The following is a 21,519-nucleotide window of genomic DNA, read 5'->3' as shown; positions in this document are numbered from 1 at the left end:
GCCCATAGTTGCCCGTACACCCCCATAGTTGCCCACAGTGGCCCATAGTTGCCCATACACCCCCATAGTTGCCCACAGTGGCCCATAGTTGCCCATATACCCCCTAGTTGCCCCCATAGTTGCCCCCAGTGGCCCATAGTTGCCCAAACACCCCCTAGTTGCCCCCATAGTTGCCCATACTCCCCCATAGTTGCCCAAACACCCCCATAGTTGCCCACAGTGGCCCATAGTTGCCCAAACACCCCCATAGTTGCCCATACACCCCCTAGTTGCCCCCATAGTTGCCCATACACCCCCATAGTTGCCCACAGTGGCCCATAGTTGCCTGTACACCCCCCATAGTTGCCCACAGTGGCCCATAGTTGCCCGTACACCCCCATAGTTGCCCACAGTGGCCCATAGTTGCCCATACACCCCCATAGTTGCCCACAGTGGCCCATAGTTGCCCCCAGTGGCCCATAGTTGCCCGTACACCCCCCATAGTTGCCCCCAGTTGCCCATAGTCCCCCATAGTTGCCCACTCATCCCCCCCAGTTGCCCCCAGTTGCCCCCCGGGTTGACTCACTGTCGGGTCCCAGCAGCAGCTCCCGGGCCAGGCGGGGGTGACAGGGGACGGTGGCCTGGCAGACGAGCCGGTGGCCAGCGAGCCACTGGGCCAGCGTGACGGGGTGGGGGAGGAGCATGCTCTGGGTGCCGTTGGGGTGGCGAGTGAGGGGGGGCGTGGCCCGTGCCCCTCCCCCGCCCCACCCAAGGGTGGCCCCTTCCAGGCGTCGGCCCTGGAGGAGACACGTGGCCACCGCTCGCCCGGCCAGGAGGTCCCGGTACGGGGGTTGGGTGAGGGCGAGTTGGGGGGGAGGGGAGGTGGCCCGGCAGGCTGTGAGGGGAGGGGGAGGGGAGGGAGGAAGAGAGAGGATGAGGAGGGGGCAAGGGGTGGCCACCAGGGGGGCGCTGGTGGCCACCTGCTCCTCAGCGTCAGCGTCAGCTTCAGCCAGCCCCTCCTCCTCCTCATCTTCGTCATCTTCATCCTCCTCCTCTTCATCTTCATCCTCCTCCTCTTCAGCATCTTCCTCCACCCACCCTCCTCCTCATCTTCATCCTCCTCCTCATCCACCCACCTCCTCATCTTCCTCATCCATCGGCCTCCTCCTCATCTTCATCCTCCTCGTTCTCCTCCTCATCTTCATCCTCTTCCTCCATCTCCTCATCTTCATCCCTCCTCCTCATCCGCCCATCTCCTCCTCTTCTTCTTCATCCACCCACCTCCTCGTCCTCCTCCTCCTCTTCCTCATCCAGCCACCCGCTCTTCATCTTCATCGCCCTCCTCCATCTCCTCCTCCTCCTCCTCATCCGCCCATCTCATCCTCATCTTCATCGCCCTCATCCTCACCTCCTCTTCATCTTCCTCATCCATCCACCTCCTCCTCATCTTCATCCTCCTCCTCCACCTCCTCCTCATCTTCCTCCTCCTCCTCATCCACCCATCTCCTCCTCCTCCTCATCTTCATCCACCCACCTGCTCCTCTTCCTCCTCCTCCTCCTCCTCCTCCATCTCCTCATCTTCATCCTCCTCATCCACCTCCTCCTCCTCTTCATCTTCTTCATCCATCCATCTCCTCCTCATCTTCCTCCTCCTCCACCTCCTCCTCATCTTCATCCTCCTCCTCATCCACCCACCTCCTCCTCCTCATCTTCATCCTCCTCTTCCTCCTCCTCCACCTCCTCCTCATCTTCATCCTCCTCCTCATCCACCCACCTCCTCCTCCTCATCTTCATCCTCCTCTTCCTCCTCCTCCACCTCCTCCTCATCTTCATCCTCCTCCTCATCCACCCACCTCCTCCTCCTCATCTTCATCCTCCTCTTCCTCCTCCTCCACCTCCTCCTCATCTTCATCCTCCTCCTCATCCACCCACCTCCTCCTCCTCCTCCTCCTCCCCCCACCACATTTGTCGCCCCCCCTTACCCCTCCCACCCCCCCCACCCCCCATATCACCCCACCCCCACCCCCCACCCCCTCCCCCACCCCCCCTCCCCCCCCCTTACCCCCGCACACGCTGCTGTTGCGCGTCACGACGCCTCCGCCCTCCGCCCGCGTCACCCGGCAGGTGTAAACATCCCCCTTGGCCCAACTGGCCCGGCTGATCTTCATCCCCTTCCTCCAACCTTCCTCCTCCTCAAGGGGCGGAGTCACAAGCCCCACCCCTTCAAGGGGCGGGGCCAACGCCTCCACCCCGTTGACCAACCACGACACCTTCACCCTTTCTCCCGTCGGGCTCCAAGCGACGCAGAGAAGCTCCAACTCTTCCTCCTCCTCCTCCTCCTCCTCCTCGCACCTCGGCTCCACCACGTAAACCCGTAGAGGCGACGGCGGCGCCCTACAGGCTACAGATTGGACGCCATGATGCCACGCCCCTCCCCTCCCCTCTTCGCCACACCCCTTTGGCCCCGCCCTCAAGCCCCATCTCCTACCGTCTTTGGGGAAGCCCTTGGAGATCGTCGAGTTGGAGGCCTCGTGTCGCACGACGCACTGCGGCGCCTCGTGGCTACCGACGAGGGTGGCGTGGCTACTAGCCACGTGACGGCTTTTGGTAGCCACCAAGGAGTTGGTCAAAGCCAGAGGGCGAGTAGTAGCCTCGGGGAACCATTTGATCTGGAGATCCTCGGGGTAGAAGTTGGTCACCAAACAGGTCAAGATGGCGGCGGCGGCCGGGCAACACGGAACGGTGGAGTAGACGAGGGGCGGGGTCACGGGATCTGGGAGGGGAGGGGGTGAGGAGGAGGAGGAGAAGTGAGGAGAGGAGGACACGCCCCTAAATTACTCCGAGGAGTAAAGACCCCATGGGAACCCCCCCAGACTACTCCTAGGAGCGCACAAGGCGTAAAAATCCGGATAAAACTACTCCTAGGAGAATAAAACTGGTTGTAGCACCGACTAAACTGCTCCTAGGAGTAAGCAGGCCAAGGTAATCCCCACCCAAACTACTCCTAGGAGCGCACAAGGCGTAAAAATCCGGATAAAACTACTCGTAGGAGAATACAACTGGTTGTAGCTCCAATTAAACTGCTCCTAGGAGCATGTGCCTGAAGGAAACCGCCCCCAAAACTACTCCTAGGAGTAAGTAGCCCCAGGTAAACCCCCGCAAACTACTCCTAGGAGCACATAATGTGTAAAAATCTGGATAAAACTACTCGTAGGAGAATAAAACTGGTTGTAGCACCGACTAAACTGCTCCTAGGAGTAAGCAGGCCAAGGTAATCCCCACCCAAACTACTCCTAGGAGCGCACAATGTGTAAAAATCCGGATAAAACTACTCGTAGGAGAATACAACTGGTTGTAACTCCAATTAAACTGCTCCTAGGAGCATGTGCCTGAAGGAAACCGCCCCCAAAACTACTCCTAGGAGTAAGTAGCCCCAGGTAAACCCCTGCAAACTACTCCTAGGAGCACATAATGTGTAAAAATCTGGATAAAACTACTCGTAGGAGAATAAAACTGGTTGTAGCACCGACTAAACTGCTCCTAGGAGTAAGCAGGCCAAGGTAAACCCACCCCAAACTACTCCTAGGAGCACAATACTCATTGCAACCCCCCCCCCCAAGCTACTCCTAGGAGTACGTACCCCACCTCAGCCCCCCCCCAACTACTCCTAGGAGTACAAAACTCATTGCAAACCCCCCCCCAACCATCTCCTAAGAGTCCACACGCCATCGATTCCCCCCAAAACTACTCCTAGGAGCACGCACCCCCCACTACGACCCCCCCCCCCCCTCAAAATGAGTCCCCAAGATGGCGCCCACCCAAATTCACCCCAAAGCGGGTGAATTTTAAGAAAAAAAAAAAAAAAATCACGCGGAAAATGGGAGGAAAATAAGAAAATTTTATTTTTGGGGTGAGAAAATATTTACAAAGGGGAGGACGGGGGAAGTACAAGTTGGGGAGGGGGGAGAGAATTTTTTGGGGAGAATCCCGAAAAATTCCGTCAACGTCCGTCGGGTGGAGAAAGGATTATTTTACCTGGAATGGGGAAAAAAAAAATAAAAATCGTTATTTTGCGAATTTTGTTAATTTCTACGGAATTAGTAATAATTTGGATTTTCCCGATTAGTCGCAATCCCGTTAAAAAAAAATAAATTAAAAATAAAAGGATGGAAAAAAATTCACAAATTGGGAAAAAAAAAAAAGAGGGAGTGTTGGGGTAAAAAAAAGGGGGAAAAATTAAGGATTTTTGGGAAAAATTAAGGATTTTGGGGAAAAGTTAAGGATTTTGGGGAAAAAATTGGGATTTTTTGGAAGGAATAAGAGGAAAATGGGGAATTTTGAATGATTGGGGGAAAATTTAAAGATTTTGGTAAGGGTTTAGGGGGAAAAATGGGGATTTTTTGCCAGGAAGAGAAGGAAAATTTGGGGAAAAATCGGGATTTTTGGTAAGAGCGTAAGGAAAAAATAGCGATTTTTAGGGAAGGATTGGGGAAAAAATAGGGAATTTTTGTGAGGAGGGGGGAAAAAAATCAGATTTTTTGCAAGGATTGGGGGAAAAAATGGGGATTTTTTTTGTGGGCATGGGGGAAAACGGGGATTTTTTTAGTCAGGATGGGGAAAAATGCGGTTTTTTTGCAAGATTTTGGGGAAAAATAGGGATTTTTCGCAAGGGTTTAAGGAAAATTGGGAGGGTTTGGAAGAATTGATGAAAATAAGGATTTTTTTTGAGGATGGGGGAAAATTTAGGGTTTTTTTGCAAGAATTAGGGACAAAAATAGGGATTTATTTTTTTTTTCAGGATAAGGGGAAAAAAATCGGGATTTTTTGGCCAGACTTGAAGTAAAAAATCGGGAATTTTTGCCAGAATTGAAGAAAAAAAATAGGGATTTTTTTTTTTTTTTTGCCAGAATTGAAGAAAAAAATCGGGATTTTTTGTCCAGAATTGAAGATAAAAATCGGGTTTTTTTTGGCCAGAATTGTAGAAAAAAATCGGTTTTTTAAATTTTTTTTGAGGATGTGGAAAAATTGGGGTTTTTTACAAGAATTACAAAAATAGGGATTTTTTTTTTTTTTTGCCAGAATTGAAGAAAAAAATCGGGATTTTTTGGCCAGAATTGTAGAAAATAATCGGGATTTTTTTTTGCTAGAATTGAAGAAAAAAATCGGGATTGTTTTGCCAGAATTGAAGAAAAAAATCGGGATTTTTTGGCCAGAATTGTAGAAAAAAAATCGGGATTTTTTTTTGCTAGAATTGAAGAAAAAAATCGGGATTTTTTGGCCAGAATTGAAGAAAAAAATCGGGATTTTTTTGGCCAGAATTGAAGAAAAAAAATCGGGATTTTTTTTGCTAGAATTGAAGAAAAAAATCGAGGTTTTTTGGCCAGACTTGAAGAAAAAAATCGGGATTTTTTGGCCAGACTTGAAGTAAAAAATCGGGAATTTTTGCCAGAATTGAAGAAAAAAAATAGGGATTTTTTTTTTTTTGCCAGAATTGAAGAAAAAAATCGGGATTTTTTGTCCAGAATTGAAGATAAAAATCGGGGGTTTTTTGGCCAGAATTGTAGAAAAAAATCGGGATTTTTTTGCCAGACTTGAAGAAAAAAATCGGGATTTTTTTGGCCAGAATTGAAGAAAAAATTCGGGGTTTTTTTGGCCAGAATTGAAGAAAAATATCGGGGATTTTTTGGCCAGAATTGTAGAAAAAAATCGGGATTTTTTTGGCCAGAATTGAAGAAAAAAATCGGTTTTTTAAATTTTTTTTGAGGATGTGGAAAAATTGGGGTTTTTTACAAGAATTACAAAAATAGGGATTTTTTTTTTTTTTTTTGCCAGAATTGAAGAAAAAAATCGGGATTTTTTGGCCAGAATTGTAGAAAAAAATCGGGATTTTTTTTTGCTAGAATTGAAGAAAAAAATCGGGATTTTTTTGCCAGAATTGAAGAAAAAAATCGGGATTTTTTGGCCAGAATTGTAGAAAAAAAATCGGGATTTTTTTTTGCTAGAATTGAAGAAAAAAATCGAGGGTTTTTTTGCCAGACTTGAAGAAAAAAATCGGGATTTTTTGGCCAGACTTGAAGTAAAAAATCGGGAATTTTTGCCAGAATTGAAGAAAAAAAATAGGGATTTTTTTTTTTTTTTGCCAGAATTGAAGAAAAAAATCGGGATTTTTTGTCCAGAATTGAAGATAAAAATCGGGGTTTTTTTGGCCAGAATTGTAGAAAAAAATCGGGATTTTTTTGGCCAGACTTGAAGAAAAAAATCGGGATTTTTTTGGCCAGAATTGAAGAAAAAATTCGGGTTTTTTTTTTTGCCAGAATTGAAGAAAAAAATCGGCTTTTTAAATTTTTTTTTGAGGATGTGGAAAAATTGGGTTTTTTTACAAGAATTACAAAAATAGGAATTTTTTTTTTTTTTTCCCCCCAAGGATCGGGGAAAAAACGTTTTTTTTTTTTTTCTTTTGCAGGATCTGGGAGGGAAAAAACAGAGATTTTTTTTTTTTTTTTCCGAGAATAGAGGAAAAAAATAGGGATTTGTCCAAAATGGAGTAAAAAAATAGCGATTTTTTTGCATGCATTGGGGGAAAAAAGGGATTTTGGGGCAAAGATCTGACAGAAATAGGGAGTTTTTGCCAGAATTTGGGAAAAAATAGGGAGTTTTGTGAGGATGGAGGGGAAAAAAAAAAAATCAGATTTTTTTTGCAAGGATTGGGGGAGAAAAGGAGGATTTTTTTTTGGTCAGAATTGGGGGGAAAAAAGGATTTTTTTGCAAGTGGAGGAAAACGAAAGATTTTTCGCAAGGATTTGGGTAAAACAGGGAGTTTTGGGGAGAATTGAAGAAAAAAATAGGGATTTTTTTGCAAGGATTGGGGGAAAATTAATGAGGTTTTGGACGAATTGATAAAAAATTGGGATTTTTGTTTTTTTGGAGGATGGGAAAACCAGGGAGTTTTAACAAGACTTAGGGACAAAAATAGGGATTTTTTTTTTTTTTTAAATTTTAATTTTTTGGCAAGGATCGAGGGAAAAATCCGATTTTATTTTTTTTTTTACGATCTGGGGGGAAAAAAATCAGGATTTTTTTTTTTTTTTTCAAGATCTGGGAGGGAAAAAACATGAATTTTTTTTTTTTTTTTTTTTTTTTTTTGTGAGAATAGAGGAAAAAAAATAGGGATTTGGCCAAAATGGGGTAAAAAAGGAGGATTTTGGGGGTGCCGGAAGTTGCGTACCTTGATGAGGGTGACGGTGGCGCTGTAGAAGAGGCTGAGGATGAAGAGGACGATGAAGGTCGAGGCCGTGGCCCAGAGGTTGTTGAGATCTTCCTCCTCCGCCTCCGTGAAACCGTCGAGGAATGCTTTGGGGGGGGGGACAAGAAGAAGGGGAGGGGGGTTAGTGACGTCATCTGGCTGGGGGGGGGCACCCCTGGGGGGCAGCGCCCTGGGGTGCAATGGGGTGGGGGGTGGGAGCGCACGTTTTGGGTTGATTTGGGGGTGGTTTGGTTATTTGTGAGGATGGGGGGGGGGAGTGCATTCTGGGGAGGGGGGCGGGGTTTAGCAAGCGAGGAGGGGTTGGGGGGGGCATGGGGGGGGTGTACCCCGAAATTTAGGGGGGCAGCCCCCTGAAATCTGGGGGTTAAAAGCTCGAAATTGGGGATTTCTACCCCAAAATATGGCGGGGGGGGGGGGGCGATGGGCAAAATGTGGGGTCTGGAGGCTAAAATCTGGAGGGTGTCCCCCCACTCCCCCAAATCTGGGGGTTTCACCTCAAAAATTGGGGTTTCTACCTCAAAATTTGGGGTGTGCGCCCTGAAATTGGGTTTGTACACCAAAATGTGGGATTTTCACCTCAAAATTTGGGGTTTCTACCTCAAAATTTGGGGTTTCTACCTCAAAATCTGCAGAGCGTATCCCAAAATCGGGTTTTTACACAAAAATCGGGGGGTTTCACCTCAAAATTTGGGATTTGTACCTCAAAATTGGGGGTGTACGCCCAAAATTGGGTTTGTACTCCAAAATCTGGCGGGTTTACCCTAAAATTTGGTGTTTATACCCCAAAATCTGGGGTGTGCGCCCTAAAATCGGGTTTTTACACCAAAATCTGGGGGTTTCACCTCAAAATTTAGGGTTCCTACATCAAAATCGGGTTTTTACACCAAAATCTGGAGTTTTCACCTCAAAGTTTGGGGTTTATACGTCAAAATCTGGGGTGTGCGCCCTGAAATCGGGTTTGTACACCAAAATGTGGGATTTTCACCTCAAAATTTGGGTTTTCTACCTCAAAAATTGGGGTTTCTACCTCAAAATCTGCAGAGCGTATCCCAAAATCGGGTTTTTACACCAAAATCGGGGGGTTTCACCTCAAAATTTGGGATTTGTACCTCAAAATTGGGGGTGTACGCCCTAAAATTGGGTTTGTACTCCAAAATCTGGCGGGTTTACCCTAAAATTTGGTGTTTATACCCCAAAATCTGGGGTGTGCGCCCTAAAATCGGGTTTTTACACCAAAATCTGGGGGTTTCACCTCAAAATTTAGGGTTCCTACGTCAAAATCGGGTTTTTACACCAAAATCTGGAGTTTTCACCTCAAAGTTTGGAGTTTATAGTCCAAAATCTGGGCTGTGTGCCCTGAAATTGGGGTTTACACCAAAATCTGGGATTTTCACCTCAAAATTTGGGGTTTCTACCTCAAAATTTGGGGTTTCTACCTCAAAATCTGGAGAGCGTATCCCAAAATCGGGTTTTTACACCAAAATCGGGGGGTTTCACCTCAAAATTTGGGATTTGTACCTCAAAATTGGGGGTGTAGTCCAAAATCTGGCGGGTTTACCCTAAAATTTGGTGTTTATACCCCAAAATCTGGGGTGTGCGCCCTAAAATCGGGTTTTTACACCAAAATCTGGGGGTTTCACCTCAAAATTTAGGGTTCCTACATCAAAATCGGGTTTTTACACCAAAATCTGGGTTTTTCACCCCAAAATTTGGGGTTTATATGTCAAAATCTGGGGTGTGCGCCCTGAAATCGGGTTTGTACACCAAAATGTGGGATTTTCACCTCAAAATTTGGGGTTAATATATCAAAATTTGGGGTGTGCGCCCAGAAATCGGGTTTTTACACCAAAATTTGGGGGTTTCACCTCAAAATTTGGGGTTTCTACCTCAAAGTCTGGAGAGCGTATCCCAAAATCGGGACTGTACACCGAAATCTGGGGGTTTCACCTCAAAATTTGGGATTTGTACCTCAAAATTTGGGGTGTACGCCCTGAAATGTGGTTTTTACTCCAAAATCTAGGAGTTTTACCCCAAAATTTGGGGTTTATACCCCAAAATCTGGGGTGTGCGCCTTAAAATCGGGTTTTTACACCAAAATCGGGGGGTTTCACCTCAAAATTTGGGGTTTAAACCTCAAAATTTGGGGTGTGTGCCCTAAAAATCGGTTTTTACACCAAAATATGGAGTTTTCACCTCAAAATTTGGAGTTTAAACCTCCAAATATGGGGTGTATGCCCTAAAATCGGGCTTTTGAACCAAAATGCGGGGTTTTCACCCAAATATTTGGGGTTTAAACTTCAAAATCTGGGGTGTGCGCCCTGCAATCGGGTTTTTACACCAAAATCTGGGCTTTTCACCCCAAAATTTGGGGTTTATGCCCCAAAAGCTTGGCTATGAACCCCAAAATCTGGGCCACACCCCCAAAATCTGCCATTTGTACCCCAAAATCTGGGTTGTACACGCAGCGCCACACCCCCCCCCACCGCCCCCGGTTTCTCAGTCTCCTCACCATCTGTCCCTAAATCGCCATTTTTTGACCCAAAAAGGTGGTCAGGGACAAATTTCCCCTTTTTCCCCCAAAAAAATAAAGGGGGGGGGTCCCCTGAGTTGTAAATTTTTGCAGAAATTTTTTGGGGAAAAAAAAAGAGGCTGCAGCTGCCTGCGAGGGGACGGAAGGATGAGGAGGATGAGGAGAACGAGGAGGATGAAGGAGGATGAGGAGGATGAGGAGGATGAAGGAGGATGAGGAGGATGAGGAGGATGAAGGAAGATGAAGGAGGATGAAGGAGGATGAGGAGGACGAGGAGGATGAGGAGGATGAAGGAAGATGAAGGAGGATGAAGGAGGATGAGGAGGACGAGGAGGATGAGGAGGATGAAGGAGGATGAAGGAGGACGAGGAGGATGAGGAGGATGAGGAGGATGAAGGAGGATGAGGAGGACGAGGAGGATGAGGAGGATGAAGGAGGATGAAGGAGGACGAGGAGGATGAGGAGGATGAGGAGGATGAAGGAGGATGAGGAGGATGAGGAGGATGAAGGAGGATGAGGAGGATGAGGAGGATGAAGGAAGATGAAGGAGGATGAAGGAGGATGAGGAGGACGAGGAGGATGAGGAGGATGAAGGAAGATGAAGGAGGATGAAGGAGGATGAGGAGGACGAGGAGGATGAGGAGGATGAAGGAGGATGAAGGAGGACGAGGAGGATGAGGAGGATGAGGAGGATGAAGGAGGATGAGGAGGACGAGGAGGATGAGGAGGATGAAGGAGGATGAAGGAGGACGAGGAGGATGAGGAGGATGAGGAGGATGAAGGAGGATGAAGGAGGATGAGGAGGATGAGGAGGATGAGGAGGATGAGGAGGATGAAGGAAGATGAAGGAGGATGAGGAGGATGAGGAGGATGAGGAGGATGAGGAGGATGAGGAGGATGAGGAGGATGAAGGAGGATGAGGAGGATGAGGAGGATGAAGGAGGATGAGGAGAATAAGGAGGATGAGGAGGATGAACGAGGATGAAGGAGGATGAAGGAGGATGAAGGAGGATGAGGAGGATGAGGAGGATGAAGGAGGACGAGGAGGATGAGGAGGATGAAGGAGGATGAAGGAGGATGAAGGAGGACGAGGAGGATGAAGGAGGATGAGGAGGATGAAGGAGGATGAGGAGGATGAGGAGGACGAGGAGGATGAAGGAGGATGAGGAGGATGAGGAGGATGAGGAGGATGATGGAGGATGAAGGAGGATGAGGAGGATGAAGAGGATGAGGAGGATGAAGGAGGATGAGGAGGATGAGGAGGATGAAGGAGGACGAGGAGGATGAGGACGATGAAGAGGATGAGGAGGATGAGGAAGGTGAGGAAGATGAGGAAGCAGACGACACCCCCACAGCGCCACCAAGCAGCCCCCCCTTAAAAAAAAAAACAACAAAAACCCCCAAAACCCCCCAAAAACCCCCCAAAAACCCCAAAACCCCCAGGAATACACTGCCCCTCCCCCCTCCCCAGGCCCCTCCCCCAACGCAAAGATCGGGCGTGGTGGCGCTTTTTTTTTTTTTTTTCCAGAAAAAAAATCGTTTTATTGCTTTTTTATCTTTTTTTTTTGGTTTTTTTTTTTTTTTTTTGGCGGCCAGCTGGTCGCGTTTCGGGATTAGCCGGTCAATTTTTGGGCGGGCCTAGTGGTCATTTTTTTTTTTTTTTTGAGGGGGGGGAGTGGAGGGGCTAGCTGATTGGTCAGTTGGGCCTAACTGGTCAGTTTTGGGGCCTAACTGGTCCTTTTTGGGGCCTAACTGGTCATTTTTGGGCCTAACTGGTCATTTTTGAGGCCTAGATGGTAATTTTGGGGCCTAACTTGTCCTTTTTGGGCCTAAATGGTGATTTTTGAGGCCTAGATGGTAATTTTGGGGCCTAACTGGTCCTTTTTGGGGCCTAACTGGTCCTTTTTGGGGCCTAACTCGTCATTTTTGGGCCTAAATGGTCATTTTTGAGGCCTAGATGGTAGTTTTGGGGCCTAACTTGTCCTTTTTGGGCCTAAATGGTGATTTTTGAGGCCTAAATGGTAATTTTGGGGCCTAACTGGTCCTTTTTGGGGCCTAACTGGTCATTTTTGGGGCCTAACTGGTCATTTTTGGGCCTAACTGGTCATTTTTGAGGCCTAGATGTTAATTTTGGGGCCTAACTTGTCCTTTTTGGGCCTAACTTGTCCTTTTTGGGCCTAACTGGTCATTTTTGAGGCCTAGATGGTAATTTTTGGGGCCTAACTTGTCCTTTTTGGGCCTAACTGGTCATTTTTGAGGCCTAGATGGTAATTTTTGGGGCCTAACTGGTCCTTTTTGGGGCCTAACTGGTCACTTTTGGGGCCTAACTGGTCACTTTTTGGGACAAGCGGGTCCTTTTTGGGGCTTAACTGGTCCTTTTTGGGGCCTAACTGGCCCTTTTTGGGCCTAACTGGTCATTTTTGCGGCCTAGATTTTAATTTGGGGGCCTAACTTGTCCTTTTTTGGGCCTAACTGGCCCTTTTTGGGCCTAACTGGTCATTTTTGCGGCCTAGATGGTAATTTTGGGGCCTAACTTGTCCTTTTTTGGGCCTAACTGGCCCTTTTTGGGCCTAACTGGTCATTTTTGAGGCCTAGATGGTAATTTTGGGGCCTAACTGGTCCTTTTTGGGGCCTGACTCGTCCTTTTTGGGCCTAACTGGTCATTTTTGAGGCCTAGATGGTAATTTTGGGGCCTAACTGGTCACTTTTGGGGCCTAACTGGTCACTTTTTGGGACAAGCAGGTCCTTTTTGGGGCCTAACTGGCCCTTTTTGGGGCCTAACTGGTCCTTTTTGGGCCTAACTGGTCATTTTTGAGGCCTAGATGGTAATTTGGGGGCCTAACTGGTCTTTTTTGGGCCTAACTGGCCCTTTTTGAGGCTTAACTGGCCCTTTTTGGGCCTAACTGGTCATTTTTGCGGCCTAGATGGTAATTTTGGGGCCTAACTGGTCACTTTTTAGGACAAGCTGGTTCTTTTTTGGGGCCTAACTGGTCACTTTTTGGGACAAGCTGGTCCTTTTTGAGGCCTAACTCGTCCTTTTTGCCCTAAGTGGATATTTTTGTGGCCTAGATGGTAATTTTGGGGCCTAACTGGTCTTTTTTGGGGCCTAATTGGCCCTTTTTGAGGCCTAACTGGCCCTTTTTGCGGCCTAGATGGTACATTGGGGCCTAACTGGTCATTTTTGGGCCTAGGTAGTCCTTTTGGAGCCTAAATGGTCACATTTTGGGACGAGCTGGTCCTTTTTGGGCCTAACTGGTCAATTTTTGCGCCTAGTTGGTCCTTTTTGGGCCTAGATGGCCACTTTTAGGGACGAGCCAGTCCTTTTTGGGGCCTAGTTTGTCATTTTTGGGCCTAAGCTGGTCCTTTTGGAGGCCTAGATGGTCCCTTTTTGGGCCTAAATAATCATTTTTTGGGCCTAGCTGATCATTTTTTGGGCCTAGCTGATCACTTTTTGGGCCTAAATAATCATTTTTTGGGCCTAGCTGATCATTTTTTGGGCCTAGATGGTCCCTTTTTGGGCCTAAATAATCACTTTTTGGGCCTAAATAATCACTTTTTGGGCCTAAATAATCATTTTTTGGGCCTAGCTGGTCACTTTTTGGGATGAGCTGGTCACTTTTGGGCCTAGATGGTCCTTTTTTGGGGCCTAGCTGGTCAATTTTTTGGCCTAGATGATTCTTTTTTCAGCCTAGCTGGGCAATTTTTGGGGCTAGCTGGTCAGTTTTTGGGGCTAGCTGGTCCATTTTTAGGGCTAGCTGGCCAATTTTTGGGGCTAGCTGGTCAGTTTTTGGGGCTAGCTGATCAATTTTGAGGGCTAGCTGGTCAATTTTGAGGGCTAGCTGATCAATTTTGAGGGCTAGCTGATCAATTTTGGGGGCTAGCTGGTCAGTTTTTAGGGCCAGCTGGTCAATTTTGGTGGCCAGTGGGTCAATTTTGGTGGCTAGCCGGTCAATTTTTGGAGCTAGCTAGTCAATTTTTAGGGCTAGCTGGTCATTATTTTTTTTTTTTTTGCAGCTAGCCGGTCAATTTTTGGGGCTAGCTAGTCGTTTGTTTTTTTTTTTTTTGGCGGCTAGCTGGTCGCTTTTTTTTTTTTTTTTTTTTTTTTTTAATAGAAATTCCTCGCTTTCGGGGAAAACAACGACAACAAAATACACAGGAGGGAGGGGAGGGAGGGATTTAGTAGCAGGCGCTGGCGGTGTCGGTGAGCACCAGGGAGACGTTGACGGCGGTGGGTTTACCCGAGGCCTTGTCCACCGATTTTTGGGCCACTTGTAAAGGGAGTTGCTCGTGGCCAACGAGGCAAGTGAAGATGTTGCCGGCGGCCCAGTCCTCGGCCCTGACGGTCAAGGAGCTGTAGGTGAAGTACGAGACGGAAGTTTGGGCCTCGGGGACGGGCGTCATGGTGACGTAATCGGGTTCGGGCACCGGTTCGCCGTTACGGAGCCACCGGACGAAGAGGTCGGGGGGGTTGAAGCCCTTGACCAGACACGAGACGGTGGCGGCTTCGCGGAGAGAAAGTTGCTCGGTGGCGGGAGGGAAAACGTAGATGGAGGGAGCTTTGGCGTCGTGGCCTGCAAGAGAGGGGAAATTTGGGGCGATTTGGGCAAAAAAAAAAAAAAAAAAAGAGTGCGGACGCACCCCTTGGCTTGGAGGAAATGAAGGGAGGGGAGGCGGAATCGGTCTTGACCTTGGTTTTGCCCCAAAAATGGGGAAATTTTGGCCCTCGGGGTTGAAAAAATGAGTGGAGGGGGGATTGAATCCTCATTTTCCTCAAATTTGCCTCAAAATGGTGAAATTTTAGGCCTCGGGGTTGAAAAAATGAGTGGAGGGGGGATTGAATCCTCATTTTCCTCAAATTTGCCTCAAAATGGTGAAATTTTAGGCCTCGGGGTTGAAAAAATGAGTGGAGGGGGGACTGAATCCTCGTTTTCCTCAAATTTGCCCCAAAAAAGGTGAAATTTTAGGCCTCGGGGTTGAAAAACTAAATGGAGGTGCGACTCAATCCTCATTTTCCTCAAATTTGACCCAAAATGGTGAAATTTTAGCCCTTGGGGTTGAAAAAATGAGTGGAGGGGGGATTGAATCGTCATTTTCCTCGATTTTGCCCCAAAAATGGGGAAATTTTAGCCCTTGGGGTTGAAAAAATGAGTGGAGGGGGGATTGAATCCTCATTTTCCTCGATTTTGCCCCAAAAATGGGGAAATTTTAGCCCTTGGGGTTGAAAAAATGAGTGGAGGGGGGATTGAATCCTAATTTTCCTCAATTTTGCCCCAAAAAAGGTGAAATTTTAGGCCTCGGGGTTGAAAAAATAAATGGAGGTGCGACTCAATCCTCATTTTCCTCAAATTTGACCCAAAATGGTGAAATTTTAGCCCTTGGGCTTGAAAAAATGAGTGGAGGGGGGATTGAATTTCCCTTGAAAAATAAAAAAGTGATGGAATCGCACCTATTTTTCCCAAAATTTTTAAAAAAGTGACACAGCCGCACCCATTTCCCTCCAAATTTTTTAAAAAAGTGACACAATTGGACCCATTTTCCCCAAATTTTTAAAAAATTAAAAGCGATACAATCGCACCCATTTTCCTGATATTTTTAAAAAAATCTGACTCGATCGGGCCCGTTTTTCCCCAAATTTCTAAAAAAGTGACACAACCGCACCCGTTTCCCTCCAAATTTTTTTAAAAAGTGACACAGTTGGACCCATTTTCCCTAAAACTTTTTAAAAAGTGACACAAATGGGCCAATTTTCCCCAAATTTTTTTAAAATTAAAAGTGACACAATCGCACCCATTTTCCTGATATTTTTTTAAAAATCTGATGCGATCGGACCCGTTTTGCCCCAAATTTCTAAAAAAGTGACACAACCGCACCCGTTTCCCTCCAAATTTTTTAAAAAAGTGACACAATTGGACCCATTTTCCCCAAATTTAAAAAAAATTAAAAGCGAATCAATCTCACCCATTTTCCTGATATTTTTAAAAAAATCTGACTCGATCGGGCCCGTTTTTCCCCAAATTTCTAAAAAAGTGACACAACCGCACCCGTTTCCCTCCAAATTTTTTTAAAAAGTGACACAGTTGGACCCATTTTCCCTAAAACTTTTTAAAAAGTGACACAAATGGGCCAATTTTCCCCAAATTTTTTTAAAATTAAAAGTGACACAATCGCACCCATTTTCCTGATATTTTTTTAAAAATCTGATGCGATCGGACCCGTTTTGCCCCAAATTTCTAAAAAAGTGACACAACCGCACCCGTTTCCCTCCAAATTTTTTAAAAAAGTGACACAATTGGACCCATTTTCCCCAAATTTAAAAAAAATTAAAAGCGAATCAATCTCACCCATTTTCCTGATATTTTTAAAAAAATCTGACTCGATCGGACCCGTTTTGCCCCAAATTTCTAAAAAAGTGACACAACCGCACCCGTTTCCCTCCAAATTTTTTAAAAAAGTGACACAATGGGACCCATTTTCCCCAAATTTTAAAAAAATTAAAAGCGAATCAATCTCACCCATTTTCCTGATATTTTTAACAAAAATCTGACGCGATCGGACCCGTTTTGCCCCAAATTTCTAAAAAAGTGACACAACCGCACCCGTTTCCCTCCAAATTTTTTAAAAAAAGTGACACAATGGGACCCATTTCCCCCCAAATTCAAAAAAAAATAAAATAAAATATTGAGGCCTTCAACCTCCCCCGTTTCCCCTCCCAATTGCCCCCCCCAATCGCCTCCATTTTCCCGCCAAATCCCCCCAAAACTCGACGCTCCCCCCTCACCCCCTGACTCCGCCCACCCCCCCTGACCACACCCTCTTTAACCCCGCCCCCCTTTCCCCTCCTTACTGGCTGTTTTCTGCAGTTTGACCTCGGCGGGGAAGAGCAGCTCGGGGTGCGTCACCTTGCACGTGTAGGTCTCGCCCTTCTCCCATTCGTCGGCGCAAACGCTGGCCACGCCCTCGGCTCCGAAGAGCCCATTGGCTTGTAAAACTTGAGGCGACATTTTAGTGGTCAACTCTTGGCCATTTTCTTTCCGCCAGGCCACGCCCAAGCCTTCGGCGCTCGGCATGTTGGCGACTTTGCAGGTTAATTTGGCGACTTTGGATTGGAAGATGTCGGCGAAGACGGGCGGCACCACCTCGACCTTGATCTCGTCGGTGCCCGTGGGGTTGACTGCAAGATGGCGATTGGTTGAAGGGGTTGAGTGGCCCAAAGGCGACTCGACTCGACTCAACAACTCAACGCAACTCAACTCTCAACTCAACAACTCAACGCAACTCAACTCTCAACTCAACAACTCAACGCAACTCAACTCTCAACTCAACAACTCAACGCAACTCAACTCTCAACTCAACAACTCAACTCAACCCAAAACGCAACCCAAAACTCAACCCAACTCCACTCAAGCCAACTCAACTCAACCTAACAACTCAACCGAACCCTACTCAACTCAACCCAACTCAACTCAACTCAACAACTCAACTCTCAACTCAACAACTCAACTCAACCCAAAACTCAACCCAACTCAATTCAACCCAAAACTCAACCCAACTCAACTCAACGCAACTCAACTCAACCCAACAACTCAATTCAACCCAAAACTCAACCCAACTCAACTCAACCCAACTCAACTCAACCCAACAACTCAACTCAACCCAAGAACTCAACCCAACAACTCAACCCAATCCAACTCAACTCAACCTAACAACTCAACCCAACAACTCAACTCAACCCAAGAACTCAACCCAACTCAACTCAACCCAACTCAACTCAACCGAAAACTCAACCCAACTCAACCCAACAACTCAACTCAACCCAACAACTCAACCTAACAACTCAACCCAAAACTCAACCCAACTCAACTCAACCGAACTCAACTCAACCCAACAACTCAACCCAACCCAACTCAACTCAACCCAACAACTCAACTCAACCCAAGAACTCAACCCAAGAACTCAACCCAACCCAACTCAACTCAACCTAACAACTCAACCCAACAACTCAACTCAACCCAACAACTCAACCCAACTCAACTCAACCCAACTCAACCCAACCCAAAACTCAACCCAACTCAACTCAACCCAACAACTCGACTCAACCCAACAACTCAACCTAACAACTCAACTCAACCCAAAACTCAACCCAACTTAACTCAACCGAACTCAACTCAACCCAACAACTCAACCCAACTCAACTCAACCCAACAACTCAACTCAACCCAACAACTCAACCCAACTCAACTCAACCCAACTCAACTCAACCCAACAACTCAACTCAACCCAACCCAACCCAACTCAACCCAAGAACTCAACCCAAAACTCAGCTCAACCCAACTCAACTCAACCCAACAACTCAACTCAACCCAACAACTCCACCCAAGAACTCAACTCAACCCAACCCAACTCAACCCAACAACTCAACCCAACAACTCAACTCAACCCAACAACTCCACCCAAGAACTCAACTCAACCCAACCCAACCCAACTCAACCCAAAACTCACCTCACCCCACCCCACCCCACCCCCCGCCCTCCACCCCCTTTGACCACGCCCCCTCCCCTCCACTCACAGCCGCACTCCAAGGCTTTACTGGTGTTGCGGAACTCCTCCCCCACTTGGCAGCCGTAGACGGTGCCGGCGTCCCACTCGGCCTCGGTGACGCCCACCCGGCTGTTGATGACGTAAGCAGCCGGGCTGCCGCCCAGCCAATCCTCTGTCTGGACGCCATGTTGGAAGGGGACGCCATTTTTGAACCAGCGGATGGCGTTGGGGGGTCGGGGGGCGCCGCGGAGTTGGCAGAGGAGGGTGGAGTTGCGGAAGGGCCCCTCGAAATCCTCGCGGGAGGGGGGGTGCAGGGTGAGGGTGGGGGGGTGGGGGGCGGAGCCTAAGGGTGGGGGGAGGGGATTTAAAGGGGAAAAAAAAAAAAAAAAAGAAAAAAGGGGGATTGGGGAAAAAAAAAAAAAAAAAAGAAAATTAATATTTCAATGAGGGGAGGGGGAGGGAAATATGGGAGGGGAGGGAATGCCGGGATTGGGGGCGGGAGAGGGATAAAACCCGGGAGATGATTCCGGGATCGGGATAAAAACCCGGAAAACGACTCAAGGATCAGGATAAAAACCCGGAACATGATTCCGGAACTGGGATAAAAACCCGGGACAAGACTCCGGGATCAGGATAAAAACCCGGGACACAATTCCAGGATCGGGATAAAAACCGGGAACGTGACTCCGGGATCAGGATAAAAACCCGGGACACAATTCCAGGATCGGGATAAAAACCGGGAACGTGACTCCGGGATCAGGATAAAAACCCGGGACACAATTCCTGGATCGGGATAAAAACCGGGAAAAAGACTCAAGGATCAGGATAAAAACCCGGGAGGCGACTCCAGGATCGGGATGAAAACCCGGGACACGACTCCGGGATCAGGAAAAAAACCCGGGACACAATTCCAGGATCAGGATAAAAACCCGGAACGCGACTCCAGGATCAGGATAAAAACCCGCGACGCGATTCCAGGATCGGGATAAAAACCTGGGACACGACTCCGGGATCGGGATAAAAACCCGGGACACGATTGCAGGATCGGGATAAAAACCCGGAAAAAGACTCAAGGATCAGGATAAAAACCCGGAAAACGACTCAAGGATCAGGATAAAAACCCGGGACGTGACTCCAGGATCGGGATAAAAACCCGGAAAATGACTCCGGGATTGGGATAAAAACCCGGGACACGATTGCAGGATCAGGATAAAAACCCGGAACGCGACTCCAGGATCAGGATAAAAACCCGGGACACGATTGCAGGATCGGGATAAAAACCCGGAAAAAGACTCAAGGATCAGGATAAAAACCCAGGACGCGATTCCGGGATCGGGATAAAAGCCCGGGACGCAACTCCGGGATCGGGATAAAAACCCGGAAAACGACATAAGGATCAGGATAAAAACCCGGGACGTGACTCCAGGATCGGGATAAAAACCCGGAAAACGACTCCGGGATTGGGATAAAACCCGGGACGCGACTCCGGGATCAGGATAAAAACCCGGGACACAATTCCAGGATCGGGATAAAAACCCGGGTTGCGACTCCAGGATCGGGATAAAACCCCGGAAAACGACTCAAGGATCAGGATAAAAACCCGGGACACGATTCCAGGATCAGGATAAAAACCCGGAAAAAGACTCAAGGATCAGGATAAAAACCCGGAAAACGACTCAAGGATCAGGATAAAAACCCGGGACACGATTCCGGGATCGGGATAAAAACCCGGGACACAATTCCAGGATCGGGATAAAAACCCGGAAAACGACTCAAGGATCAGGATTAAAACCCGGAAAACGACTCAAGGATCAGGATTAAAACCCGGAAAACGACTCCAGGATCGGGATAAAAACCCGGAACGCGATTCCAGGATCAGGATTAAAACCCGGAAAACGACTCCAGGATCGGGATAAAAACCCGGAACACGATTCCGGAACTGGGATAAAAACCCGGGTCGCGACTCCGGGAAGCGCCCCAATGCCCAAGGTTGAGGTGTTGGGGGCGGGAATTTGTGAAGCGGGATAACTCCGGGTGGGACAACGGCGAGGCAAAGGGGTGTGGCTAGTTGCCCCCCCCCCCCCTCAGTGGCCACTCACCGGGGTTGGTGACCTCGACGACGCGCGTGCCCTGGGGGTGCGCGGCTCGGCAGTAGAAGGGCTGTTGGGCCTTCCCTTGGCTCAAGGGCAAGTTGAGGTGGCTAGCGGCCGTGTACTTCCCGGTAGCCAAAACGGAAGGGTAGGTAGCCACGCCGTCCGTGACGCTTTTGTTACGGGAGTCGGTCCAGGTGAAGGCCAGATCGTCGGGGAGGAAGCCGACGGCCACGCAGGCCACGGAGTAGAGGTCCGCGGTGGCCACCGGGCCACAAGAAACCAGCGGGAAGAGGCCGGGGGGGCGGGAAGGCTCTGAAGGAGGGGGGAGGGGGGGTGAAAAAGGCGTTAAGGGGGGACGCGGTGAGGGGGGGACACACCCAAAGGATTTTTTTGGGGGGGGAAAAAGGGAGGATTTGGGGAAACAGGCGCCATTTTGAGGGGAGAAGGGTTTTGGGGGGAACGTGAGGGGTTTGGGGGAAAAAAACGAGGTTTTGAGGGAAAAACAAACAAACAAACGTTTTGGGGGCGAAACGCAATGTTTTTGTTCAAAAGGCGGCATTTTGAGGGAAAAAACCACATTTTGGGGGCGGAACACGGCATTTTTGTACAAAAGGCGGCATTTTGAGGCAAAAACATATGTTTTGGGTGCGAAACACAACATTTTTGTTCAAAAGGCGGCATTTTGAGGCAAAAAAAACCACATTTTGGGGGCGAAACACATTTTTGTAGAAAAAGCGGCATTTTGAGGCAAAAAACCCACATTTTGGGGGCGAGACACATTTTTGTAGAAAAAGCGGCATTTTGAGGCAAAACCCCATGTTTTGGGGGGTAAAAGCAATATTTTTGTACAAAAGGCGCCATTTTGAGGGAAAAAAACACATTTTGGGGGCGAAACACGACATTTTTGTACAAAAGGCGGCATTTTGAGGCAAAAACATATGTTTTGGGTGCAAAACAACATTTTTGTTCAAAAGGCGGCATTTTGAGGCAAAAAAACCCACATTTTGGGGGCGAAACACATTTTTGTAGAAAAAGCGGCATTTTGAGGCAAAAAACCCACATTTTGGGGGCGAGACACATTTTTGTAGAAAAAGCGGCATTTTGAGGCAAAACCC

General features: G+C 47.7%; 1 gene segment (V, D, J or C); it reads right to left on the bottom strand.

The window, feature by feature from the left end:
• Nucleotides 1-13,947: 13,947 nt before the first annotated feature.
• LOC141972973 (Ig mu chain C region-like) lies at nucleotides 13,948-20,963 on the bottom strand. The segment is given in 5 exon segments: nucleotides 13,948-14,344; nucleotides 16,618-16,944; nucleotides 18,340-18,654; nucleotides 20,411-20,716; nucleotides 20,921-20,963. Coding segments are annotated over 5 exon segments (1,386 nt in total).
• Nucleotides 20,964-21,519: the final 556 nt, after the last annotated feature.

This window comes from Athene noctua, chromosome 38 (genome assembly GCF_965140245.1).
Source record: "Athene noctua chromosome 38, bAthNoc1.hap1.1, whole genome shotgun sequence".
Classification (NCBI taxonomy): Eukaryota; Metazoa; Chordata; class Aves; order Strigiformes; family Strigidae; genus Athene; species Athene noctua.
This window is presented reverse-complemented; position numbering and strand designations above follow the sequence as displayed.